This window comes from Carettochelys insculpta, chromosome 14, assembly GCF_033958435.1.
Source record: "Carettochelys insculpta isolate YL-2023 chromosome 14, ASM3395843v1, whole genome shotgun sequence".
In the NCBI taxonomy this organism is placed as follows: Eukaryota; Metazoa; Chordata; order Testudines; family Carettochelyidae; genus Carettochelys; species Carettochelys insculpta.
Genome location: NC_134150.1, coordinates 2,818,406 through 2,845,349, shown reverse-complemented (window position 1 = coordinate 2,845,349; position 26,944 = coordinate 2,818,406). Strand labels below are relative to the sequence as shown.

At 53.2% G+C, this 26,944-nt stretch overlaps 1 protein-coding gene across 2 annotated transcripts in view; it reads right to left on the bottom strand.

Annotated features, from left to right (window-relative positions):
* AARS1 (alanyl-tRNA synthetase 1) overlaps positions 1-23,159 on the bottom strand; it is a 28,615-nt gene extending 5,456 nt beyond the window's left edge. The window contains exons 1-18 of one of the 2 annotated variants that reach the window (XM_075008591.1): positions 23,033-23,159; positions 18,743-18,906; positions 17,606-17,794; positions 15,840-15,985; positions 14,220-14,411; positions 13,185-13,329; positions 10,870-11,015; positions 9,314-9,422; positions 9,069-9,219; positions 8,351-8,475; positions 6,499-6,643; positions 5,583-5,761; positions 4,073-4,186; positions 3,186-3,392; positions 1,897-2,081; positions 1,695-1,803; positions 789-902; positions 121-240 (exon numbers count right to left, since the gene is read on the bottom strand). In XM_075008591.1, coding sequence (XP_074864692.1) covers positions 121-240; positions 789-902; positions 1,695-1,803; positions 1,897-2,081; positions 3,186-3,392; positions 4,073-4,186; positions 5,583-5,761; positions 6,499-6,643; positions 8,351-8,475; positions 9,069-9,219; positions 9,314-9,422; positions 10,870-11,015; positions 13,185-13,329; positions 14,220-14,411; positions 15,840-15,985; positions 17,606-17,794; positions 18,743-18,886 — 2,520 coding nt within the window. In that variant the 5' untranslated portion in view covers positions 18,887-18,906; positions 23,033-23,159. Of the gene's footprint in view, positions 1-120; positions 241-788; positions 903-1,694; positions 1,804-1,896; positions 2,082-3,185; positions 3,393-4,072; positions 4,187-5,582; positions 5,762-6,498; positions 6,644-8,350; positions 8,476-9,068; positions 9,220-9,313; positions 9,423-10,869; positions 11,016-13,184; positions 13,330-14,219; positions 14,412-15,839; positions 15,986-17,605; positions 17,795-18,742; positions 18,907-20,185; positions 21,033-23,032 lie in introns of those variants that run through there. The other variant, XM_075008592.1, reaches the window with a different exon arrangement.
* Positions 23,160-26,944: the final 3,785 nt, after the last annotated feature.

Here is a 26,944-nt window from a genome sequence, read left to right as displayed (position 1 = left end):
GGGCCCCTCCCAAAGGGAGGAGAGCAGCGCCCGTTTGTCGGGGTTGGGAGCAGGAAGCAGAGCCCCCACAGATGTCCACAAGACCCCTCCCCCATTATCCAGCAGGGCTCGTGGGCTCACTCGCTTCTGGATGTCCGCTTTGCTTGTGCGGTCCAGGTCATCCATAACCTTCTTTAGAGCTCGCAGAGTCTCTCGCAGCTCATCCTTCTGCCACTGGGGGATCACGGCGGTAGCCAGCGTCTGGAAGCAGAAAAGCAGGGCTGAGGCTCCAAGCCTACCACACCAGGAGGCCAAGGCTTCTGTGCTCCACCAGCTTCAACCCCAAAAAGCCACTCAACTAGAGCACGCAGCAAGGTGCCCCCTTCCCAATGACACAAGATGGGGAACCAGGTGGCATTTGCTCAATCTGAAATGCATTGTCTACCTAGGATACCTCTGTAGCTTCCATCACCAGCGCGTCCGAGTGCCTCCCCAGCTCGAATGGATTTAGCCCCCAACACCCCTGTGAGGCAGGACCGTGCTTCTGCTGCTAATGGGATAGCAGGGACTGATGTACAGACAGACCCAGAGACCCACCTGAGATCACACAGGAAGTCTCTGGCAGAGCAGGGAATTCAACCTGCATTTCCCAAGCAGCATCCTAGGCACTGGACATGTGCCCCATGCGCCTTGGGTCCTGACTGCTGAGTGTCTTGCCTTGCTATAAGAACCCAGGCTAAAGCATCACACCCTTCTCTGCTCCTACCAGGTTGATGTGATGCTTCCGGAGGCTGGGGTCCCAACCCTACCTCGCTGAGATCTGCAATCTCCTTCTGCACGTCCTTGTTGGGAGTGGTCTGGACCTTCACTTTGGCATCCAGCGCAGAGAGCGATTTCACGAGGCTGCCCACTTTCCTTAGTGCCTGAGAGAAAACTGAGTTCTCAGCTCCAGAGAAGGGTTACCGAGCACTGGGCTGGCCAGCCCCACGTGACAAGGGACATGAGAGACAGACACTCTCATAGGGAACTGTAATAAAAATCTCTCAGCAGCAGAGCTCAAACAGGCATTGCTTACTAACTGCCCAACATTCTGTGGCTAATCTTACACCCAGTACCTGCCACTCCCCTCCTGAGACTGGCCAGCATCACAAGCTCCAGAAAACACCTTTAAACTCCAGAAAACTGAACCTCCTGGACCCTCGGGAACACCCTTCTCTTGACCCCAGCGGGGGATCAGTTTACAACCCACTGTGCGAGGACTGGGACTCAGTCTTTGTTCACCTAATTACAGTAATTGCAGCTGACAATAGACCGGTTGCACTACCCGTCTGACTGGCACAGCTGGTAGATGTGCAGTGTTACTTGAAGTCTCCCCAGCTCCACCTTCCAGCTTGAGGCCTGGCCAGGGAACCTCCTGCACCGTTCTCCGAGATCTGCAAGGACTTCGCTCACTTCACCCCCTGCAGCTTTCAAGCTAAAGCTAGAAGCAGTAAATGCCGCCAGCATCTGCTGTCAAGTGCTCAGCTGGTGTAAAGTGGTTATCCCCCCGGGAATCAGGGGCGAAAGTACCATTTAACCCAGTGGAGGATCCAGCTCCCAATCGTCAAAGAAGATGAAAGTCTCTGGTCCACAAGGAGCTGGCTGCACACGCTTGCTCAGGATGGCCACCCACAAGACTTGGATTTCACAACCATCCCCCTTCTCTCCACACTCACCTTCAGCGCCTCAGCGCCAGTGACAGCAACTATCCTCCGGATGCCTTTAGCAATCGCTTCTTCAGAGACTATCACGAACGGCCCCGCGTGGCTGGAGTTCTGCAGGTGCCTTTGGAAAGAACAGACACGACCCCCCAGGTGAGAAGTCTAACACCCGTCGCTGCTCCTCCACCCCCAGTCCTCTTCCTGTTCCGACACTCACGTCCCTCCGCAGAACTCGACGGAGGTGATGGAGCCAGCAGCGCTAGAGGGGTCAGCCAGCATGTCCTCCACAGGGATGCCGATGGAGACGACACGCACGGGGTCAGGGTAGGTCTCATCAAACACAGCCCGCAAGCCCTGGATGGCTTTGGCTGCTGCCAGAGGACAATCCTTGGCGTACACAGTCTGGGGAAGGCAAGGCAAAGCAAAGGGGATCAGATCGGCACTGGGCGCAGCCAGCACAGATGGAAATGCGGCTGTAACCAAAGCGTCAGAATGTCAGCAAACAATAGCTCCCTTTGCCTCAGCTCTCACCCTTCCCTGAGACAGACACCTGGTCTGTGCTAACTGCGGCCTAGAGAGCTCCGTTCAAGGCTGGAATCCAGTTTAGCCCATGGCTCATCAATGATCCAGTGACACGTGTGTGCTTTTCCAAACTGGAGAACAGTCCCCAGGAGCCAGGACAGGCCCACTGAGGACAAGTGCAACGAATACAGAACAGTTCACTTGGGTTGTGGGAAATGTTGCTTATTGATGCGGTCAGAGAGTTAAGTTTAACTCTATACTTTCCGGTGAACATAAGGCCACATACTAGCAGGAAGTCTCAGCTTACACCAAAGAGGCCAGCAAAGAGCAGCTCCTTGCTCTCCAAAGCCTGGAGGTGGTGTACTCAGTGGCACTGCAGTGCAAAGGAATCCCCTCTGAAGCAGGAGGTGCAGCTACCCCCACTGTGGGAGGCACACTGACACACTCAGTGAACACCATGCAGTGTCACTGCATCCTGCTGAGAGCTGTGCCACACTACAGATGAACACTGCACACCTCCAGACCCACTCTGAGGAAAGGGGCATGCAGCCAGGAGGCAAACAACCAGCTCTCCCGCAGAAGACACTCAGGACATGTCTGAGATGAAACCTCCACCCGAGCCACGCAAGGTGATCTGGCAGCAGCAGCAGGAGATAACGGGGATCTTTCATCTGCTTTGGTCAGGTGATTTTATACTCGCTAACGACATGCCGTTGAGAGAGCAGGATGACAGGGAACAAACTGGGCTGTCTTAGCAGCCTTGCCCCTCTCAACCTCAGCACTGCATTCTCTGCCAACGACTGCCATGAAGGTACGCTTGGCCTGTGGTTAGGAGGCGCAGAAGGAGCACGGCTAGCAGGGAGGTGGAGGATTAACTCCGTGTACCGAGCACAGTGGCAAGCTGGGCCTCCAGCTCCCACCACTGGAGTCCTCCAGCAAGCCTCCTCTCCACAGGACCTGCATGGGACCCCTGTTCAGACGCACCTTGGCTTCCTGGATCATTTGGTTGGCAATCTCTTCTGTTTTCTTGATCTCCTGCGTGGACATGGCTCCCCGGGCGGTGAAGTCAAACCGCAGCCTGTCTGGGGCAACCAGGGACCCTCTCTGGTCAGCGTCCCCCAGCACCGAGCGCAAGGCAAAGTTGAGGATGTGGGTGGCAGTGTGGTTGCTCATGACAGGTCTCCGCCTTGGCTGAAGGGAGCAGAGGGAAAGCGACTGGTAAAGGGCTCTGCGTTGGAGGAGCTGCCACATGCCTCCTGCTTACACACTACTGGCCTAGGCCAGAGAGAAATGACCATACCTGGGACAGGGTAGCAGAAGGTTCCAGCTACAGTCGAGAAAAACCTGGACCAACGCACGAGGGGGAGACCAAAACCACCTCCTGTCTGGGGCCAGCATCAAGGCAAAAAGTCTCATTCCAGCTCCCAAGATCCCCCCCTCATCTGCCCAGCTGGTTGGCCGGGCTCGGGGAGAGGCTGCAGGCTGCAGCTGATGGCCTGCCCAGAGGAGAAAGTGCACAGGGAGTGGCAGGCTGCCCGTGTGCAGAAGGGTAGTAGAGATTTTACACTCTAAGGTTAAGCATCTTGGGTCACACCGAAGTCAGCCTACAGCACATCAGCCCTTTAGGGCAGTGCACAGATTTCAGCTGCTGGCTCCCGGCTCACCCCCAGCTCCGCTAAACGACATCTGCAAGCCCATGACTGAGCTCCTAGGCTCTTCAGGAGGCAGGACTGCTCAGCCACACCCCATGCACTTTAGGCAGAGAAGGAGCCATGTCTTCTGTTGGGGTGCCGGGGCGGGAGCAGGCACTGGCCTCAGGCTGGTGGAAGAAAAGGCGACAGCAATCTCTCACTGCAGCACGACTAACTCACCTCGTCAATGTACAGACGGACTCGGTCTCCTGCTTTCAGGCTCCCATACACAGTTCCGATGTGAAGCACGTAGCCCCCGCGGATCTGCACGTTCTTCACTGTGAACTCCATTCTCTGTAGCAGATGGGGGAGAGCACAGGCAGATGGGGAGCTGCTATTAGTTCATAACTGGAAAGACCCCAGAAGCGTCAGTGACAGGAACACAGGCCTCTCTGGCAGCATAAGCCTGTCAGCCAAGTCTCTGGGGACTGGCAGTTGCACTGGGAGTGGGGAACCAACAGTGAACTAGGGCATTAAGACAGAGGATGAGAGGTGGCTTTGGGGCATGCAGCGTGGAGCTCAGTTAACCCGATTCCAATCACTGAACAATCAGCCATTACCACTTGGCAGGCCAGGCTCACAAAGGTCCCAAGAGGGGCCTACAGAACTCCCGACTGGAGTCGGGGCCATAATACTTGTTTGTCCTCCATCACATGTCAACACTCCATCAGCTATTCCATTTACCTGCACACACCCCTGGGGGCAGGTCAGGGCTAGTCTCCCTATTGCCGTCATCAACCGCACGAAATTCAATTGTGCACAAGGCTTCACTTTGGCATTAAAAAAAAAAATCAAGTGTGCCGCTACAAAATGGGGACACCTGGCCAGTCAGGCAGGCTGCTGGAACGCATGGGGTGTGTGCGCGTACAGGGATGGAAATCACAAATGGAACTGGAGCCAGCAACATAATGCACTTGCCCAACTGTTGCATGTAAAACCCAGGAGGTAGTTGTCCTGCGCTCAGGTCTGCCAAAGGCCCAGCTGGGAATAACTCTGTGCCAGTCTGGTCACCATGCTTTTAGAAAGACGTGGACAGACTGGAGAGAGTCCAGAGCAGAGCAACGGAAGAGATCCAGGAAAGCTTTCCAAACGCTTGGCAGAGAGGAAAGCTGGGGGCAGGGGAGCAGAGGATTTCACAAGAGTCTTCAAGTATGTTCAGGACCAGTACAAAGAGAATGGTGAGCCATTGCGCTTCACCTTCCCTGGAGCAGAATGAGAAGTAAAGGACTTATCTGCAGCGAGGGAGAGGTAGGTCCAACATTAGGAAAAGCTTTCCAAGGGTAGTTAAGATTTGGGACGGGTGCCCTAGTTTGGCTGTGGAATCCCCATCACTGGAGGTTTTGAAGGACAGGTTGGATAAACACCTCTCAGGGCTGGTCTAGGTTTAACGGTCCAGTCTCAGTGCAGAGGGTTGGATCAGATGACCTCCAGCAGTCCCTTCAAGCCTGACCTTTCCAGGAGTCTCCCAGTGGACAGATGGGGAACTGACAGCCTAAGCAAACTGTCCGTGGCCCCTGTGACTGAACAAGGAATTGAACCACGGCCCAGGCCAAAACACTACCCATTGCACCACCCTTCCTCTCGCTCCCTGTCCCAGCTCCTGGTGTCTTTTCACCCTCCCTTCCCCAAGAACAGCACTCCGGGAGCATTTTTATTTACCGGTTAGCACCCAGGTGCCCAGCCCACTCACATCTTCGCTGCTGTCATCCTCCTTGACCAGGTAGCCCTCATCGTAGATCTGCCCGCCCTGCTCGGCGTAGAAGCAGGTCCTGTCCAGCACAATGCCGCACTCCTGTCCTGTGGACACTTCCTCCACAAACCTTTTCTCCCGGCGGATAGCCTGCACAGTGGCCACTGGACTCTCAAACTCTGTCACCGGTGGGAGAGGCAGGTCAGGGAGAGGACAATCTCAGCCACTTATGTGCAGCCGGACACGTGTCCAGCCGCCACCTCTGGAGTCCCAGAGCAGACGCGTCACGGTTTAAGACACGAAGTGGAGAACCAGCAACCGACAGTGGCGACTGCAGGGGGACATTTAACTGGGGTGGGGGAATCACTGAGCTTCTCAGCTCTGTGGGACGAGGACCCCCTATGTGTCACCCAGCACCGAGCACAACGAAGCCCTGATCCACGAGTGGGACACTGAATAAATGAGAATAACTAGGGCGCTGGCCAAGGGCCACAAGACCAGGGGGTCTGAGGAAAGCGAGTCCCCAGGGATGCCCAGACACAGAACAGGGCCCCCTTGCTGGACAGTCCCTAGACCAGCCAGAGAGATCAGCTCCCTTTAGAAGGCTTCCCTCATGTCAGACAGTACCTTCTTCTGCCAGGCAGTGGGGCCGCCTCTCTGATTTGCACTATCCTCCACTTGCCTCTGTTGGTAGCTAGCAGCCCATCCACCCTCCTGCCTCCCTCCCCACAAAGGTCACCAGCTGATTCCCAGGCAGGAGGAAGAGGTGAGATGCAGAAAGACACAAAGGCTCCCTCACTCAGCTGTGCTGCCAGCTGCGGCAGAGTCTGCAGACCAGCCTCCAGCTCCGACGCCCACGCAGGACCCACCCAGCGAGGCTCGGGTAGGGAACCGTTCAGAGGACGGCGTCACATACCGTAGGCGCCGCTGGGATCCGATGTATAGCTGTATTTGGGGGAGTCGTCAGTCACCTCCAGACCCCGGGAGCGGAGCTCCTCGATAGCGTAGATGTCCAGCATGATGAGGTCTTCCTCACCAGCTCCCTTGCCTTGAGACTTCAGCTGAGAATGGCAACAGGTGGAAGCATTAGGGGCAGGGAGAAGATTCCTCAGTACTGCCAAAGGGGTCCAACTCTTGTGCAGCGGCTGACTGGGCCCCAGCAGCACATTCAGGCACGACTGCGGCAGTGGACACCCAACATCCTGGACCAAATCGAGTCTATGTTGTAGACCCCCAATACACCAATATTCACAGCGACCCTACTAAGAAACCGAGGAGGCAAGACTCCAACGGCATGGCCGGGATCCACTGTGTGCTCCCCTGGGGCATTGTCTGAAGGCCTCTGGTGAGGGATGCTCTGCAGCAGGGCGACAGGCAGCACTCGGATAGCAATCCCATCCACCACTCCAGACCACTCCCCTCGCCTCTACCTAACACTGCTGAAGGGAAGGACTAGGGAGGGCTCAGCTCTACAGCAGCCCAGCTGCCAGGCGAAGCAGCCAAGCGGTGAACCCTCACCCTGCACTGGATGCATACGGCCCTGCAGTGCCTTGCTCTGTGCCAAGGTGCTCGGTGTGTGGCCTGCAGGACACGGCTGTGTCCAGACTAGTGACTTCAGATTTCTCTGTTCCTGGTGCAGCTTCCATGCAATGACAGGTGCCTGGGTCTACCAACAGCTAGCTCAGCTGCACTCAGAGCATGCCTGGCTCACACAAGGCTGCCTGAAGCCGGACCACCCTGGTGCTCCTACTAGCAAGGCTGACAGTAATAGGGAGAGTCTCTTAGGAACTCTCCATGGAATAAGGCCTATTACTGAGGGTCCCGGATGCCACTTAGAACAGCAGTTCTCCATCGGGGTGGGAGGTGTGAGCTAGTTTTGGTGGGGGGGGGGGTGTCCCTGAACCCTGTGCCCGGCCGGTCAGAAGCCACAGCCCACCAGGTTTAAAGCCCTCAGACCCTGCTCCACATGCAGGACCTGGAATTTTCAGAGCATGCTGGCGAGCCTCAGCACGTCTGAGAACCCCTGATCTAGAGAACCGTCTACCTAGAGACTGCCGTTGGCTCCACCCTGCCTGCATCCACCTGCTGAAGACGTCTTAGCCCAGTGGAAAGAAAGAGACAGTGAGCTTGTTGCAGGCAGCCATGGGATGAACATAAGTGGGCTGTTTCAGAAGAGCCCATGGAGTGGCACAGACGGAACTCACGGGTGGGGAAGGGACACACACCTGCCAGGGCAGATGCAAAGGCAGGTGTCCCTCAGTCACACAGAGGTGGGAACTTTTGCATGGGATGTTTGGAGTCTCTGTGAACAACATGGTGCTCCTGACTGCTGTATTCTCGAGGAAGAAAAGCAATGTGGCACTGCACAGCCCCTTGTGAGCGTGGGTGCGATGCAGCAGGGCTGATTCTCATGCAACCTGCTTGCTCCTTGGATTCCAGCCTTCCAAGGGTAGTGCGGGGAAAGCACCAAGAGAGCTGGCAAGGAGCGATGCGCCCTAATGGGAAAAGTGCCCAGTGCTTCACTATGCAAACAAGGATCCTGGACCCTCAGGATCTACCCCTCAAGCCAGACTTACTCTGCTTTGCCACCACCTGCCCCAGGACCCGGCAACATGGCCCAGCATTCTCAGGGTCAGGTCTCCTCGGAGACACCCTGCTGGAAAGGAGCAGAATGTCCTCCGCTCAAGGCAGTAACAAAGGAGTCCTCCTGCATCAGTGCCCCTTGCCACTCCTGGGAGTAAGGTCAATGCAGGGAGGCTGATCTTTACCTGAGCCACCTTCCGCTCTTCCTCAAAACCTTCCATGTCCACAATGAGGCCCTTCTCCTCAGCAATGAGTCCAGTGAGATCCACAGGGAAACCGTATGTGTCATAGAGCAGCCAGGCAGTGTCCCCTTGAAAGGAGAAATGGTTCAATCAGGGCTCCACTAAAATGCCCACTACTCCTCTGTCAGAAGCCTCCCACATGGGGCAAACCAGCTCAGGATCAGGATGCCTCCTTGGTAGACGGGGAGCCTGCGAGACAAGGCAGAAGACCTTGGCGATTTACATGACTAATGGGCACGGGCAGTCCGTGGTCAGAGCTGGGGGTCACAGACTACAGGGCACCTGTAGGTAGATCTCAAGCCAGACCCTAGAGAACAGCAGTCCATGGTAAGATAGCACCACTCAACCAGAACAGGAAGCAGTTGTTGGCAGCCTCATCAGACAGCCCAAGGACTGCCCAGGCCATGGAGACAGGATCACCCTTGTAGGGCAGAGGTGAGGCAGTGATAGCGAGGTGTATGGAGGGCTTCTGTCCCAGTGCCATTAATTGGACATCCTGTGTCTGCGCTACATTCACAGCCAGACCAGCTGAGCCCTGAACAACTCCCAGATGGCAAACGCTGTTCAATGTGAGGCTTCCACAGGACACAACTGGCACGTCCAGACTGGAGGGTCTCTTGGAAGCCTCACTCTGCATGAAAGGAGTTAAACCAAACCTTACCAGGGATGGTTTTACTGTCTCCCAAACTCTGGATCTTCCTGTCCAGGATGCGACGACCTCTGCTAAGAGTTTTGAGGAACTGAACCTCTTCTTCATTGATAACATCCTTCACCATATCCGGGTCCTTCTTTAGCTCTGGGAACGCATCCCCCTGTGGGCACAAGAGCAGCAGCCATTAAGAGCAGAGATCAGCATCAGCCAGTGGATGGAGTCTCATGCAGATACAGTGCAGCAAAGGGACCTACCAGTGACTGCACCACGACGTCGACCAGCGAGGCGAAGAAGCCCTTGGGCGCACTGAGCTTCTCATGAGAGTAGCGCACAGCCCGACGGAGAATCCTTCTCAGCACGTACCTGTAGGAACACCACCAAGCCAGAGACCCTCATTTGGCTGCCCCTCTCTCCCTCCTGCCAGTGGGACAACCAGTGGCAGCTCACCAGAAGCAATACCAACACCGAGGACTCTTCCACAGTGCCCCCCCATAGTTTTGGAATCCACACCCACAGCACCTGTGGTTTGGAGATGGGGTGTGCTGGCAGAGTGCCGAATGTGGGGAGCAGGACTAGAGCAGCAGAGGGGCTGCGTGTCAGGACTGAGGGTCATCAGCACGGCTGGGTGAGGCTGCATCAGACCCCAGGCCTGTCAGAGGCACATGTAAAGACCCCACAGAAGCAGATGTGGGATAATCTGGATACAGATGAGCTCTCGAGCTGATCTCTCTTAGTTTGGGACTCCTAGCAGCATAAGGCTTCACAACCCCTCCAGAAATGCTGCGATCAGTAATTACAATCACTTTGGCTATTGCTGGTATAGAAATAAGCGTCCAATGCATTTCCGAATTTTTCTAAATTCTTGGCCTCAGACTTCCTGCCAGCGAGCTCTCCTGTCTCACCGTGCATGGCGTGAAAAAAACATTTCCTTCCATTGGGTCTGAATTTTCCTCCTTTAATGTTACTCAGTATCCTCTTGTTCTTAGGACTGAGGACTGGCCTGTGATGAGAATGGCTTGGTAAGTGGAAATCCTCTCCTTTGGGATGATCCAAGGCAACAAAGGGGTCTTCGTGAGTCTGAGACACACGAAAAGCCACCAGGAAGCACAGAATCCCTAGGGAACTGATAAGGAATCTATCTAAATGTTTACTGCAAGATATTCTCCAACTTTTTACGAACTCTATTTCCTCACACGTTACATGTGTATTTGTACCACCGTCCTCCTGACTTTTACTCCCAACCCTTCTCTCTGGAGGACGCTAGGGTGAGTTATCCGAAGCTGGGAAATCATCCATTGCTTGCTGTTTAGAGAGGAGTTCATTTTGGGGCTTTGAGATGTTCACTGTTCATCAAAAATAATCAGGAGGGGTTCCCCCCCCGCCCCGCCCCGTACTTTGCAAGTATAGCACTGGGAGCCAGAAAGTAGTCCTGGAAGAGCTGCAGGTTGCAGACCCCTGGTCTGGAAAGTTTGCACAGCACTTACCCACCCCACAAGAAGGCTGGCTCTGATCATGGTGACTGATCCCTTCCAGCTTTCTCGGTGATGAGGAAAACAATGCCGTGCATGTGGAAGTGACTGAAATGAGGGCTCTCCAGGTACCCAAAGGAGTGAAAAGACCCTCACAACACCTACAGCGGCATGAGACACCACACCATCTTTGTCTCCCAAAGGAGGTCGAGGGCTGTAACTTTCACTTGCCTCTAAGCGGTGGAATTTCACGACTGGCAAGACTGCACTACAGCCTCTGCACACCCATGTGACCTGCGGAAATGCCATTCCTCTGCTCCCAGGTTCAGTAACGTGCTCACCCTCTGCCAGTGTTGTCAGGTCTCCCACCATCAGCGAGGGCCACAGTGATAGTTCGGGCATGGTCTGCCAGGACTCGGTATGCCATGTCTATGCCGTCTTCATCCTCAGCACCAACCTGCCCTGTGTATGGCCTGGCACCAGTGCCCTGTGCAGAGAACGGGGACAGTGGGTATGGAGAACCTTGCTGTTTTGTCTGACTAGAGAGAGAGACACACCCACACCCACACCCCGCCCCCAACAGCAGCATAGCCTGGAGTACCCAAGTCCACAGCTGGCCTTGCTCAGGACCAGTGGATGCTGGCAAAGATATGGAAGCAGCAAACTCCTCTGGACAGAAGGAGGTTCCCTCTCTGTCTCCCACTGCCCCCGAACAGAAACTGAGTGGCTCTGGAAGGAGCCAAGCTCAGATCTCTGTAATCAGAAGAGCATTTGCAAAGGGAAACTGAGTAGCTCCCGCATTCAGACAGTGACAGATGGAGAATCCTACAGGATTTGGAGTTACGGCTGGGGCATCGCTGGTTTTGCTGTGTTGGGTCACAGACTCCAGCCAGACACCACCAATACAGCCAACAAGCCCGTCCCCCAGGAAGATTCACTGCAGCCCGTTCTATTTGCCACACTCCATTGCTGCTTTCAGGGCATGGCTTCTTCTTTCACTGACAAAGACAAACAGTGTTCAGGGAAAACCACCTTAAAGGTGGCCTGCAAAGAGAAACATGTTTGTGGACCTTTCTTTGTTCTTTTATGGTGAACGCAGGTGGCCTGGAAAGGCTTTTCAGAAGCTAGTCCCTCAAAACGCAACTTTTCAGTCTGACTTTTTTTACATTTGAAATATTGATCCTGTCCACTCATGTGCAGGAAGGAGTCTACGGGTTACTGGGGGACTGGTAGGAGGAGAGTATCATCAAGACCCACTCTGTGAAAGCCCCTGACAGACAAGAGAAGGGATTTTTAATCAGACAGCGAAACCCTGTGTTAACCTCTGTTCAATTCTAACATCTGAGAAACATTCAGGAGAAAGGAGATCTTTGTTAAAGATGACACAGCGCTAACGCACACTCCCCACTCCCACTAGGGGTAAGACTGCTCACAAGTCACATTTCACAGTTCCCCACCAAAATCAAGACGACCACATGGGATATTCTGAATGGGAAAAGAGAAGAGGGGAAAAAAAATCAAAGCTCTCTTTCCAGGCTTTATTTATCATAAAGGAGCATAAGTCCACCCTCTTCTGCTGCACACCTTTCAGACACTGCGCAGCAAGCCGGTGTATGCCACTCACCTAAGGGAGGCAGATTGTCGCAAGTCAAACTACATAGCCCCGCCAGCCTTGGAGCAGGCGGTTTTAAGGCAGGTGATCATAGAATCCTAGAACACTAGAAGGGACATCACGAGGTCATCAAGTCCAGACCCCTGCCCTCATGACAGGGTCAAGCACCATCCAGACCACCCCTGACAGACGTCGGTCTAACCTGCTCTTAAATGTCTCCAGTGATGGAGATTCCACAACTCCCTCCTGATTGACTGCTGAAGTTTGGCTTTGGACCAGTTTCACAACCCAGATTCCCACAGTGGGTCCACCCATCTTTTCAGTTGAGGAGGGCAAGGAGATGGCACTCTGCAGACCATAAAGGCTTCGCCAAGTATTTGGGCTGGGTAGTGGTGGGTAATCAGGAGAGGTGGGAGCATCTGATGAAGCGGGTCTTTGCCCACGAAAGCTTATGCTCCAAAATATCAGTTAGTCTATTAGGTGCCACAAGACGTCTTGTTGTTCTCTTCAGCAAGGTTTGCAAAGGAGCCGTATGCTGCTTCTGCAAACTTCCCAGCCTCAGCTGGCCCAGAGAATGATAAATGGAGTTTTGTCCTGACCACAGAGCTCTGTCATCTCAAACCTATCAATTAGGTCCATTTGTTTAAGACGGAAATGCCTCGGAGTCAGGCTTTGTAGGGCCCTACAAAAGGAAGGCAGCTATATAGAAAGGAGGGAGAAGTTTCCTACTTTCAAATACAATACCACGGTGCATGGTCAGCACAGCACACAGAGAAACATCCTTCTGAGCTGCTCTGATCACATCTTATACCCTCTCTCCAGATTCACTCCTAAAGCAGCAGCTACAGGACAGTCTAGTCTTCTACCCTTGCCAAGGTACAAAGCTGCAAGCCAACCCCTTTTAGGTTCACAAAAGATCATTCTCACAGCCATAGGATGTAACCATGGTCACCATCTCAGTGCCTGCACACCGATGAGACTACACCCAACAGGGTAAGCAGAAGAACTCTGATGAGATTCAATGGTTCAGTCATGGATCTGTACCTTCTGGATGGCTTCAAAGTAGGGGATGAAGAGATCAGTGTCATAGTTGGACATCTTGTTCTGCAGCACAGACACCAGCCTTTCCAGACCCAATCCAGTGTCAATGTTCTTCTTGGGAAGAGGTTTCAGGGTCCCGTCAGCCTCTCTGACCAACCCCACGGAGAAAGAAACAGTTGTTGAGTGGGTTGTCACCTCCTCCCTCAGTCCCACATGACTTTAAAGAATCCCGTTGGACTTACAAGGCAGGCATACATCTGGGTCGTTATTAACAAGACGCTCAAGAGCAAGCTAGAGCCAGCGTAAATAAATCCTCCCCCACCCTAGGAAAAAGGACCGAATGTGTGCCTGCTGCCTGGTCCAAGTATACAGCAGGTGGGGGGCAGCATTCACAGGCCAGTGGCAGAATGGCTCTGTTTCTAGAGATATATAGTGGGAATCCTGCCGATCGAGGGCTGTAAGGGGGGATGGGGAGTGGAGCCACATTCAGCAGGAGGGACGCCCACTGAATTACCGGCCACAGGAAAAGCCTGCAAGCAGCTGTGCTGCCATATTCTGTTTTTTCTGCTCAGTAGCTGGGCTTGGTAATTGGCTCCCAAAGGCTGCTTGGGAAGGATGGTTAACACCCACGAAACAGTGTACCAAGTGACGGCGGGCACTGGAAGTGCAGCTTAGCTGCTGGGGTGTGGAGAATGAAAAATGAGTCTCGCTCAACAGGGCCCTGCTCTGTCTGATGAGGCATAGCTAGAGTGGGTCACTAGAAGCACCCCTATAAGCAGTTCTGAAGGAAGTCACAGAGCACAGGTGTTGCGCAGGGAAAGACAGCGGGAGGTAACTGCAGGGGAACTGCAACCTCCCTTCTCCTCGATCCCAGATTCACAGTTTGACCATAATCCCCCCAAACACCCATCAGGGCAGCTGTGGGATTGGCGAGAATGGTTCAGGGTGAAGGCTCCCAAGCATTACAGGCTGCCTTTGTACCAGAATGGAGTGCTCACTGACCATCAAACAAGAGCTGCCTGAAGAGGGCAGGCTCACCTGTTAAACTGTATGAACACCAGGTTCCAGATTTCCAAGACATTGGGGTCATCCTGATTGACGAGGTGTGAGGCATCCCTGCCTCCAATCCGGTCATAATGAATCTCACTGCAGGGGCCGCAGGGGCCCGTGTCCCCCATTTCCCAGAAGTTATCCTTCATGCTGCCGGGCAGGATTTTGCTCTCAGCCAGTCTGTACCACGAAAGTGCCCATTAAATCAAAGAAGGTGAGAGTAACATGGGACACGCCCATCTCCCCTCCCCCTGCCATTTCCCAATTCAGGGGCAAACAGAGAAATCACCTTTTACCTGTTAAAACTCATCAAATGGGTTGGAAGAGCTCAGGGGCTTTGGAGAGAGACAGCTAAGGTACCGTTTTCTAACCTCTGCCAGCTGAGCTTCCCATTCTAGCACAGCCAAATAAGGGCCACCTCAATCCGACACATTCACTAGAAGGCTTTACTTAAACAAAGATACAACCGAGTGCACCTCAATGTCTCCCTCTCAATAATGAGCATCACCTCAACCCCCTTGGCTCTGCTGCCCAGAGATCAGGAGCTGTAATAGGGCTACCACTGTGAAGACCCACCCACTTCCTCAGTTTCCTCTGCAAAGCATGTGGGACTTCAGCCAACAGCGTATCCTAAACATGGTCAGAAATGGGTTTCTGAGTCTCACTCAGTGGTAGAAGGGTAATTCTGTCACAACAATGGCCATCTCTTGCTGATGGAGGAGAATTTGCACATCCTTAGTCTATCTGCTACTCTTACGCTGTCGGGATTTTCAGGGTTTTGGCCTTCACAGGTGCACCTACAATCCCAAAGATCCCGCTTTCTAATTGGCCAGTGACACATAGTTAGGGTGGGTCATTATTTTACCTATTTCAATCTCATCACTAATCTCACAGACTCAGGCGCCACTGGAAACCTAATCTGTCTACAGAACAAGTCATCATCATCAGCAGATCCCAGCTCTTGTAAAGGGACGGACATTGACTTAAAATAATCACTAAAAGGAAATCTCCCTTCTCAAATTTCCGCAGCCACCCCCTGTTCCCAACACCCAGGGAAAATACAGCCATTGCAGCAAACCCTGGAAATTAGCAGATCCAGACTATTTCAAGCCAAGAGGAAATCAATGCTAAAGCCTCAGGCTTCTTGGGGAGAACAATAGGCTAACTGCTCCCACGCAGGCAAGCCAAAGCAGCTCCACTCCAATGCTCTGGCTGAGTACTACAGCAGCAAGATGGTGCAAAAGTGCTCTTTCAGGCAGGCCCACCCCAGACCAGTCAGGGCTTTACAAATCACAGCCTACACCTCTGCCTCCATCTGGAAACCATGAGGCAGCCAGTGCAGAGAATGGAGCATCAGCGCCATGGGCTCATTGGGAGTTCCTGCACTTCCGCTCCTTGGGAGTCAAAGCCTGACTGGGCTGGGAAGAGTATAAGGCTTTTCAGCCTTTGTGGCAAAAATCAAATATTTTCTCACTCCACCAGGCTGTCCCTTCGGGGTGGTTTGTGTCACTGACGAAACATGCAGCTATCTGTCTCAACCATGGTCAGGGCAACATCTGTCATCAACCCTGTTTTCATCAGGGCAGCTATATTTTGAAACTCCCTTACCCCAAATCCCGCCAGATTTGCTTGCACTCAAGGTCCGGCTCTAATCCAGCTGCCTCGTTGCCACCAAAGTAAGTGACATAGAGTCTTTCAATGGGGATGCCGAACTCATTGGTGAGAAGGTCCAGGGCCAGTTTACAAGCCAGTTCCTGCACCAGGAAAGAGAAGGCGAGTGAGGGAAGGCAAACAGTTTTTCTTACCCAGCACCAATGCAGAGGCAGCAGGGGTTGAAGGAACAATCGATAATGCCTCAGAATAGGCTTTGCAAATCTCCATGTCTCAAGCAAGAAGCACATGTAACACAGAACACATAAAACATCTTCTCATGTACTCCACTGTGTGCAAAAGAACTGAGGCCCAAAACCTACATAATGGATTATCCCTCTTTCTGGGCACCCTGAAGGTAACCCCTGGAGCTGCCAGCCCATCAAAACCTGGAACGAGCAAAAGTCTCAGACTTTTAGACAGAAAATAAGGCCAAGAACCGGCATGCTTTAGGTAATGACAGCTGAAACACGCAGGCCAATATTTGCCAAGAAATCTCCATAGGTCACCGAACAGAAAGTTCCTTGGATGATGGCTACAGAAAAGCAGCTGAGGAATAAAAAATTAATACTTTGCCAGTTCCACTGTGATTCTCTTTCCTCATTAAAATAACAGTTGAATCAAAAGTCAACTTGCCACGTTTCATCAGTTTTTTAAAATCCTCCTTTGTGAAGTTCTATTAAACGCAGTATTATTAACTTAAACCAAGTCTCTTGGGAGAACATCACACTTTCTCAAAACACGCTCACACCTGCTCAGCAAGTCTGTCTCACTAATCTCAGCTTGCACACAGAGCATCTGCTGGAACCCTGCCCCAGAAATTCAGAAGTCTGCAGTCTGAGCCACTTATGAACAAAGGGACACAGAAAAAGCACTGGAAAATTACTATTTTGCATGACAGCCTGCTCAGACACTAAAGGCCTGATGCAAGTAACTGCTTTGTCTTTTGTAGACTTCAATCCAATTTAGAAGCACTTATTTATTTGTATTTATTCACTGAATCCCTGTTATAAGAATCAATGTTAGTTCCATTGCTGTAGTCCTTACAATGTGTTCAGATTGGTTTCTTACAGTGCACTTCCACGTACAGAAATGAGGCAGACAGGAACACAATTTTCCTGAGAGCTTTTCACATTTGAAGAGCTTTACAAACATTAGCTAATTAACCCTCACACCATCCCTGGGAGGCAGGTACGTAGCTCTGGGCTTTTTCCATCCAGAAGGATCCCAAGTTTTTTACCATCCACAACATCTTCATTTTTGCATTTTTACTTTCTATCAATGACTGCACTGCTGTGAGGTGGCATGCAGAATTTTTTGGCTTAGGTGACTGATTTGTGTGCCCTGCTACCACGCTCAGGATCAGTAGCTGATCACCAGATTTAGGGTCCCTCAGGTCAGACTGGGTGGGGCTTCTGTTCCTTTACAGCATGGGGTGTAGAGAGCTTGCCAGGATCATGTGGGCATAACCAGCCTGCTTGATTCCCTGCCACCGCAGGGAACTTGGGCGTTATTGGCACCAGTCTCTCCCATCCTCTGCCTACAGCGCACAAATTTGAGCATCAGCAGGACTGAAATGCTGGTTTAACTGAGGTCATCAGGCTCAACGTAGGGCATCTGGGTGAAGTTTGATGGCCTAGAGGTCAGACTAGATGATATAAATGGTCCCTTCTGGCTTTACACTTGACAGAAGCTCATCTTCGATTCCCATGCCCCTCGCTTACCTTGAAGTAGTCTCCAAATGACCAGGACCCCAGCATCTCAAAGAAGGTGTGGTGGTAGACATCCTTCCCCACGTCATCCAGGTCATTGTGTTTGCCCCCAGCTCGAATGCACTTCTGAGTATTGACAGCTCTGGTCAGTTTAGCCATGGGGTGGGAGGGGTCAAGGGTATTGAGGAAAATGGGTTTGAACTGGGAGGAAAGATAAATAAGATGATTTAAATGCAAGAAATCACCTAAGCTGCAGATACTCTGTGGGCTGGTACACGTGGGCCAATCAGAACATGCCTGATGCATGTATTTGGAAATGCTGAGGTCACCACTCTATCAGACTAGGACGTCCTTCCCATCCCTCCTGCCCAACCATGGCCATAGAATCATCGGATTGGAAGAGACCTCAGGGGGTCATTACATCTAACCCGCTGCTGAAAGCAGGGTCAACTAAAATCACCAGGGGCTGGTGGTACTGGTGGACTCCAATAGAGGCCACATCCACCTGTCTATGCCCAGAGTGAGGGCAGTTATGGCTCCCACCTCCAATACAAATAAAAGACTACCAGATTTAAAAAGAGAATTTGTTGGCTTGATGCTAAAGACCTAATCCAACCCTGCTGCAGTCTTTTCACTGCCCGCCTTGGGATCAAGCCCATAGTGAAGGATTCAGAAAACACAGGGTAAACAAGATCTGCACAGATCTGATGTGCCTGAGGAGCCCTTTGTGTCCAATCACAACGCCCCTAAGGAGCAGCAAGTGCCTGCACCACTGCCAAGGATTCTGTATGAGGAGGAAGGCTTAGCAGAACAAACAGGTAGAAACACTTCCCAGTAATGTGCTGATTTAAAATGTTCCCTGGGTACCCTGGATGGATTCCATTCCCAGCCAGGGCTGCCCTGCTCTGGACCCTCCAGTGGACAGGGATATCTTATTTTACTTGGTCACTTCACTACCCTGTTAGCCCACAACCAGCAGTCTGACAGAGAATCACTGGAGAAATTCAGGACTGTTACATCTGACCAGAATGAACTTCAGCTTGATAAATACTAGCAACAAATACCAGCCACACAACCAAGCACTTCTTTGCTGCTGCAGAAAGCACATGACAAGTACCAAAGTCACACAGTCCTAGGAGACAGTCCCACCTGATTCATGCCAGCATTGGCAAAGAGTAACGTAGGATCATCCAAGGGGATGGTTGCAGATGAATGCACGTATGTGTGATGGTGCTTCTTGAAGAAATCAATGAACTTTTGCCGGATCTCCCTGGCTGACAGTGTGGTATCCATCTTGAGACCACGACGTACAACTGGGAAAAGAAAGGAGAACGCAGGTGAGTGACGGGCACATTCTACTCAGTTTAATGGGACAGCAACAAAAAAGGATCCTGGGAAAGGGGCAACTGGGATGGAATTGACCCAATCTTTTGTCTGGGCCTCATGAAAGGTAGGATTTTCACACGTGAATTTCAAGCCTCACTTGTTTCCAGGAGCGTAAGAGTCTCATTCTGCCACATTGGGCTAAAGCATTACAGATTCTGCAACATTAAGGCAAAGTGAAAGTATCCTCACACTCCTCGGGACAGTGTACACCCCAAAATTGAAAATGATGCAAATGTGATTTGTCAAAATCATGCCAGTTTCAATTGTTCTGGTAATTTATTTTGCAACACTTGTCTGGGAGTATGCTGTAGTTTCTCTCTCTCTCTCTCTCTCTCTCTCTCTCTCTCTCTCTCACACACACACACACACAATGTCCCCCCTAGAGTAGAGAGTTAAAACAAATCCTATAATCCCTGCAAGCTCTGCCAGGGGGCTAGACACCCACAGTTTCCCCACCACCACCGCAGCCTAGTCACACACGTATTCCCTACAGCCCAAATATCTAGACTCCACACCACTCCAGATATCAGCTGCGTAGCCTCCCCTTGCAGACACCTGCCCCCTCCCTGCACAGAGCCAAGAGATCCAGAGGGAGAAACTGCCTGCTGCTGGGCAACCTTCCCCCTCCCTCAGGGTGCACTCAGAACTGCAGCTGTCAGGAACCCGTTATTTCCCAGTCCCAACAGTGTCTACACATGAGCTGGGCTCTGTGGAGTCCAGCATCCATTAGTGATGGCAAGCAGCAACACAGACCATTTCGGGGGTGTCCGAAATTTAGCACGCACAATGTTCATTTATGCAAAATTCTGCATTGTCAGGGTGCAGAATTCCCCCAGAAGCAATCCCCTCCAAATGTGTGTGGTGGATATCAAACTGTTAAGTCAGACTGAGCATGGCATACACCAGCTCTGCTGGGAGAGGCCCAGAGTCACAGACACAAAGGCTTGCAGGACTGATGTCTTTGATGTGGCTCGTGAATGCCATCCAAAAAGGATCCCATTGCCTTCCAAATATAACAGAAAGAAAATGGGTTTCAAATGATCATTGCTTGCTCTACAAACCAGAGTTAAGGCTGTCAATACAGCGGGGGGAAAAAGGAAGCATACTGTTATAGTTTAAAAAAAACAAAACAAAACAAACACCAGGATATGAGAAAATAGAGACAAAGATTCTGCACCAATCATTGCTATCCTACAGCAAACTTACTACAAGCCCTTCTCCCTGGAGAGCACTGTCTGTTTCACTGTCTGTTTTCCACTTCTTCTCAAGCTGCCCAAGAAGACGGGGAACATGGAGCTGTCCATGAAAGTATGTATGGGAGAACTAATAAGCAGGCAGAAGTAGGAAAGGGGCAGTGTTCCTTGTAAGCTGAGCATTTGGGCAGCCACCCTGGAGAGATTCAGGTGCTGCTCAGCTGATCAGCAGACTGCCCACAGTCAGCAGCATGTTTCTACTGGTCACGCACATCTGCATGACTCGGTCCCCATAACAAAACTGATTCCACACATGGATGGAAAAATGAGACAGAACATTGGAAAGGGGTCTGAACGGCTCTTTTCTAGCTCCTGCTCCAGAGCCACCGGAGCAGTAGAAGAACCCAGGAGCATGACCGTCAGTGCACTTTCAACTGCCTGCACATTTCAGTTCACAGTTATCCACAAAAGCTAAACTCAATGGAAGCTAGGTGTCCATCTATCTTAGAGGGTCTCAGTCTCCCAATCCATTCTGCAACCCTTCAACCGAATTTAGAGAGAAAGATGTGGCCGGTTTCACAAACAAGAGACACACAGGTCACTGGAGCAGCAGCCTCTCTCTGAGCAAGAGAGCAGCTGGGATTGGAAGTGAAGGGAAACAATCAAAAAAAAATTCATTTTTGAAGTGTACTAAAAATCTAACTGGCTTTTAAGCTGTCAGGCTTTACCACTTCCTCTAGAGCAGGCATTTTGGCAAGAATCATGCACTTCATGACTCAGTCAAAAGTCACAGGCACTGCAGCTAAGGTTCCTAGTCCCCAGTTCCAATCACAGCACCTCCAGATGGAAAACAGGCCTTAAAGCAAAGCTAAGCTGGTATAACAAGACTGGAAAGAGGGAACACCCCAAAGCACCTGGCACTGGTAGAAGACTGGATTCTGAGCTAGACAGATCACTGGGAAGACCCAGGATAGCCATGACATTCTTAATTCTGTTTAAAATGCAAGCCCACAGGGCCTGACATTTAGGAGGTCTGGTTTAAAATATGATAGGCAAAAAGCTGCATTTGGATCTACCCCCAGAATAACATGGATACACTATTATCTGAGCCACACCTTGTGCAACTCTAGTACATGCTCCCTATATGCAGGAGTTCCTCATTCCTACCTCACAGCATGACTCCCCAACCCTGACCTCCCACAGAGGTCTCTCCTGTTCCCATCCCACAGCATGATGCCCCAAGCCTCTGCTCATCCTACATGGGGCTCCCATGTTCCCATGGCTCCCAAACCCTGCACCCCTGTGTGGGACTTCCTCATTCATGTCCCAAAACACAACTCCCCAACACTGCCCATTCTCTGTGGGGCTCTCCCTCCTTGTGCCTCCCACATGGGTCTCCTTTGCTCCAGCCCTACAATGTGACTCCCAACCCTGCACCCCTCCTACATGGGCTCCCCCATTACTGCCTCAGGCTACCAGTTCCCAACCGTGCACCCTTCCTCCACAGATCTCCCCCATTCCCACCCCAAGGAGTGACCCCCCCAACCCTGCACCCTTCCCCCACAGGTCTCCCCCATTCCCTCCCCATGGTGCGACCCCCAACCCTGCACCCTTCCCCCACAGATCTCCCCCATTCCCACCCCATGGTGCGACCCCCAAACCCTGCACCCTTCCCCCACAGATCTCCCCCATTCCCACCCCATGGTGCGACCCCCAAACCCTGCACCCTTCCCCCACAGATCTCCCTCATTCCCACCCCATGGTGCGACCCCCAAACCCTGCACCCTTCCCCCACAGATCCCCCCCATTCCCACCCCATGGTGCGACCCCCAAACCCTGCACCCTTCCCCCACAGATCTCCCCCATTCCCACCCCATGGTGCGACCCCCAAACCCTGCGCCCTTCCCCCACAGATCTCCCCCATTCCCACCCCATGGTGCGACCCCCAAACCCTGCACCCTTCCCCCACAGGTCTCCCCCATTCCCACCCCATGGTGCGACCCCCAAACCCTGCGCCCTTCCCCCACAGATCTCCCCCATTCCCACCCCATGGTGCGACCCCCAAACCCTGCACCCTTCCCCCACAGATCCCCCTCATTCCCACCCCATGGTGCGACCCCCAAACCCTGCACCCTTCCCCCACAGATCTCCCCGATTCCCACCCCATGGTGCGACCCCCAAACCCTGCACCCTTCCCCCACAGATCTCCCCCATTCCCTCCCCATGGTGCGACCCCCAAACCCTGCACCCTTCCCCCACAGATCTCCCCCATTCCCACCCCATGGTGCGACCCCTAAACCCTGCACCCTTCCCCCACAGATCCCCCTCATTCCCACCCCATGGTGCAACCCCCAAACCCTGCACCCTTCCCCCACAGATCTCCCCCATTCCCACCCCATGGTGCGACCCCCAAACCCTGCACCCTTCCCCCACAGATCCCCCTCATTCCCACCCCATGGTGCGACCCCCAAACCCTGCACCCTTCCCCCACAGATCCCCCTCATTCCCACCCCATGGTGCGACCCCCAAACCCTGCGCCCTTCCCCCACAGGTCTCCCCCATTCCCACCCCATGGCATAACACCCCCCAACCTATACGGGTCTCCCCCATTCGCTCCCCATGGAGCGACTCCCCACCCCAGCCCCCTCAGCACGGGGCTCCCACGCTGCACGACGCCCCATCCCAGCCGCCAGGGCGAGCCGGACTCCCAGCATGCCCTGCGGCTGCCCCCCCCCCCGCGGCACCAGCCCCACGGCATGCCGGGAATGATCATGGAGCGAGCACCTGCTCCCTCCCGGACACGGTAGCCCAGTCGGTCTCCCCTCTCCCCACCGCCTCCCCTCCGGCCACCGGCAGTTACCTCAGCGCTGCACCGCCACCTGCAGCGCCGCCCCTCCGGCGCGCAGTCCAACCCCCAGCAGCCTCCGCCCCGCCCCCGCACCGGGCCAGGCTCCGGCCGCTGGTTGGTCGCCGCCGCTGACAGTCACCTGCGGGGCGGGGCGTGATGTGACGTCACGCGGCCGAGCTGTCAGGCGGCTGATGCAACCGCCGTGAAACGGCCTGTCGCGGAGCGCCGCCCATCTGAGCCGCGCACGGGGCGGGGCCGATGAGAGCGAGGCTCAAGGGGACGGGGCGTGGCCTGTGGCGCGCGCTTGCCACCCCCCCCCACCGCTTCCGGTGGCGCGCGCCTCTCCTTCCGGCCGGCCCAGCGGGGTGACCCCTGCCCCCCCCCGGCCCCTTTGGGTGCCCCCCGCCGGGCCTGCGGCTCGCGCTGCGCTCCAGCCCCACAGGTTGGGGGTGATCCAGGATTTCTCAGCCTGTGGGTTCAGACCCAAACATGGGTCACCGGCGCGTTTCCAAAGCAGCCCCTCTCCCACGGGGCTGGCTGGGCTCGGTTTCTGCCCCTGCAGCCGCTCGTCCCCGCTCGGGGCGGGCCCGGCTGTCATGATGGCGAACTGAGCGGTGGCCTGAAACGGGGCTGTGATTTTACTGGTCAGAAGATGGACTGTCTGCAGTGTCCTTTGCCCTCTGTGTCTGTCGCTGATGGTTAGTGTGGTTGAGGTGCAGGCGAGTTAAATTAGAACAACCAGGTCTCTACTGGATCACACCGGCTCAGACTCCTTGTAACGTAACAACAGTGGCTCAGATGTGAGCACCGAGGTCATTGTAGAGGGGTGAACTCCACAGCCCAGACGCTTACAGTAGGAACCAGCATGGAAGGGAAAATTACGCCAGGTGCTGGAGACACTGGGATGTTGTGGGAGGACACAGGACAGGATTCGGGGAGCCTCTAGAACTGGGAAGCAGACTTTCCTTAGTCGTCTGTCTTTTCAAAGGTCATCCTGCATGTGGTATGCAGACACTCCCTATCTGGCTTGTGCGTGGATATAAGTTGAAGGGTCCCTTCAAGGTGTTATTCCCTCAGACTCTAGCTCTCATCAAGGCTGGCTGTCTGAAGGAGGTTTGTGTCCCCCTGGGACAACCTGCTTTCACAGCATCCAGTGATGCACAGCGTGGTCAGACAGACACTCCCTTATTTCCATTCCAGTTGCTGGGCAGATTTGCTGTGCCTGGCACTCCATGGCCCTGCACTTTCTCTCCTGTTTTGGTGCCAAACTGCAAAAAGGGTGCCGAGACCCTGGAGAAGAGGGGGCACCGGGATGGAGGCCAGGTTGTCCTTTTGCCCATTCAAGATGGTGATCCTAAGCAAATTAGCAACCACATAAATCAAACGTGTGTAGCCTGTTTCTCTCCAACATGGGCGGGCCGCTCTGGAGTGAATGAGTGGCCATATTGCAACGGCCTGAACCATGACACCACCCCACTCACACAAGGTCAGTCTCACTGTGGGGGGCAAACCTGATGGGTGCTGCATCACCCAGTGCGGAGTCAAGCCAGCCCCCGCACACACGAGACAGGATCTGACTGAAGCCACCCAAACACCTTTCCCCCAGACTATTTACTGGATTGCAGCAGTCTATGAACATTTTCAAGTGGGTCCTGGGCCCACAAAGATTGAAAGCTACTGGCCTAATATGGAGTGGGTACTGAATTCTTGCAAGTGGTTTTAGCAGAGATAGTGACTAGCAAGAAATTCCTGTCAGGAAATTGTGTGTTTGTTCTCTTCATGTGAACAACGCACGTTATGTTGAGGTGCTATTTAGGTGTTGGGAAGTGGGTGCGCCTAACTCTGCCTGCTGGTAGTGCTCCTCCCCCAGCCTAGTAGGAGGGGCTACTGGACCCAAAATGTAACTGATTGCTTGGGACAACTAATGAGAAAATGAGTGGGGGTGCAGATCACAGGTTGAAAACGAGGGAACCACTGAGCAGAGAACCCCAGACAGTGCCCTCTGCTCCTCAAAGCCATCTAGGGAGCCAGGGGATGCTTCCCAGAGGAACTCTGCCTGGGCACAGGAGACGAGGGGTAGAAGTAGGCTCACGGTCTCAGAGCACCCCTTTGTCCAGCATCCTCCTCCTCGGTGTTGTAGATGGCCACTTTAGCAAGGACCACGAAGAGGCTCATGGGGCAGTCCCGCGACTTTGTGAGGCCATGGATGAAGTATGCGTAAAGAAACAGGTGAGGGGAAGAGTGTAGCCAGAACCTCAGGAGGAGGTTCTGGAGGAGTCAAAACAGGCTGCAACCTGGAGCACTTGAGGGAGGCGTGTGCCAGGTTCTCCCTCGTGCTGCAGAAGAGGCAGGCATTGGGCATGGGGGTGAACCGTGCCAGGTACACGCTCATGTTCTTGGAGCTGCCAACTGATATCCCTGGCAGGCATGTCTCTTTGTAGCAGGAGTCATCTTCAAAGCCAGTTCAGAGGCATCTCTGCTGTCACTTTTTTTTTTTTTTAAAGCAGCATGTAAATAGCTTGCCGAGGAGGACAGTTTGGAGAGGATAGGTCACTAGTTCCTTCAAGATAGGAAGGTTCACATGTCTGTGTGAAACAGGAGTTCTGTTAGCTCCTCGTCACCTGCCGTTTGAACCACATCGTTGCTTTAATTTCTAGACAGAGTCAAAGATGTGCTGGTGTCCTGCAAAGAATCAGTAGTTTGGGGGAAGTGGAATTTGGTATGCTCCTCAGTTGTTGCTTCGTTCCCTGCTGTGGGACAGCTTCTGTGTTTCTATCACAGTGCTTCCTGTTCAGAGACTGAAAACGGACCTGCCTGGCAAGGCTTGACTTGGGTGTGCCGGGTGCCATCTTGCCTGGGTTATTACGGCAGAAGTCTTCGTTTCTGTGAAATTCAAGAAGTCCTTCCCCCAGCAATTTTAAGTTATCCTGGGGGCAAAACCTGCCAAGGAGTGTCACTCCAGGACTTGTGATGTTGCTGGCCAGCCCTGCTCATACTAGTGGAGGGATAAGTGTGATGGTTGCCAGTTGAAGTGCCAGCTCTTCCCTGAAGTATGAACGCTGCTGGAGTAACTCATGCATTGACCTGTAGATAGGGCCCTAGGCACTGCTGGAGAGAGAGCAGTGCTCTTTGCTTTCCGCTTCCCACGTGTCTGCTGTGATTCATCATAGCCAAGGAGTCAGGCTCAGTGCAGAGCGTGCAAAATGTGGGCTTCTTGTGGCTTCTGACAAGAGGACAGCTTCCAGACTGGTGGGTTTTGTTTCTGTGTAAGAGCCCCACCCGTCTCTGCAAATCCTGTGGCTCCCTAGTCCTGTAGGATGCTTCTCAAGCCGATTGGAAGCCAATTGATATCAGTCATTTCAAAGCAATCTGAGGTCTTCAGGCCAGCTTCTCCATCAGCCAGCCTGGTGGGTTTGTGTCGGGGCTCTCTGGATAACAGTTGTGCTGGAGGCAGGCAGCCTGGATGCCACTCCTCCAGAAATTCTATGCTTGCTTTAGCAGCAACGAAGGGTCCTGTGGCACCTTATAGACTAACAGAAAAGTTTAGAGCATGAGCTTTCGTGAGTTAACTCACTTTGCTTGCTTTGTACCTTGAGGCAGATAATTCACACTTCCCCCTTCCTTCCCTTGAAAAAACCAAAATGCTATTTCACCTCCTTAGCCAGGCATGCTGAGATAATACCAGCTCTGAGAGATGCTTTCCGTTTGCTCAATCACAAAGCAGCATTACCATAGTCATATAGAAGCTGTGCCTTAATTGGATGGGACTGCAATCTCTCCTCTTCTTGGCTCCCTTCCTCCCCTCCTCCTCTTCTTGGAGAGCTCTTCCTTCATCCCTGGGCGGGAAGAAATTTCTTTCCCCCTGAGTTACAGCTAAAGAAACCTACAGTGAATTGCCCAGGGTCACACAGCAAGTTGCTGGCA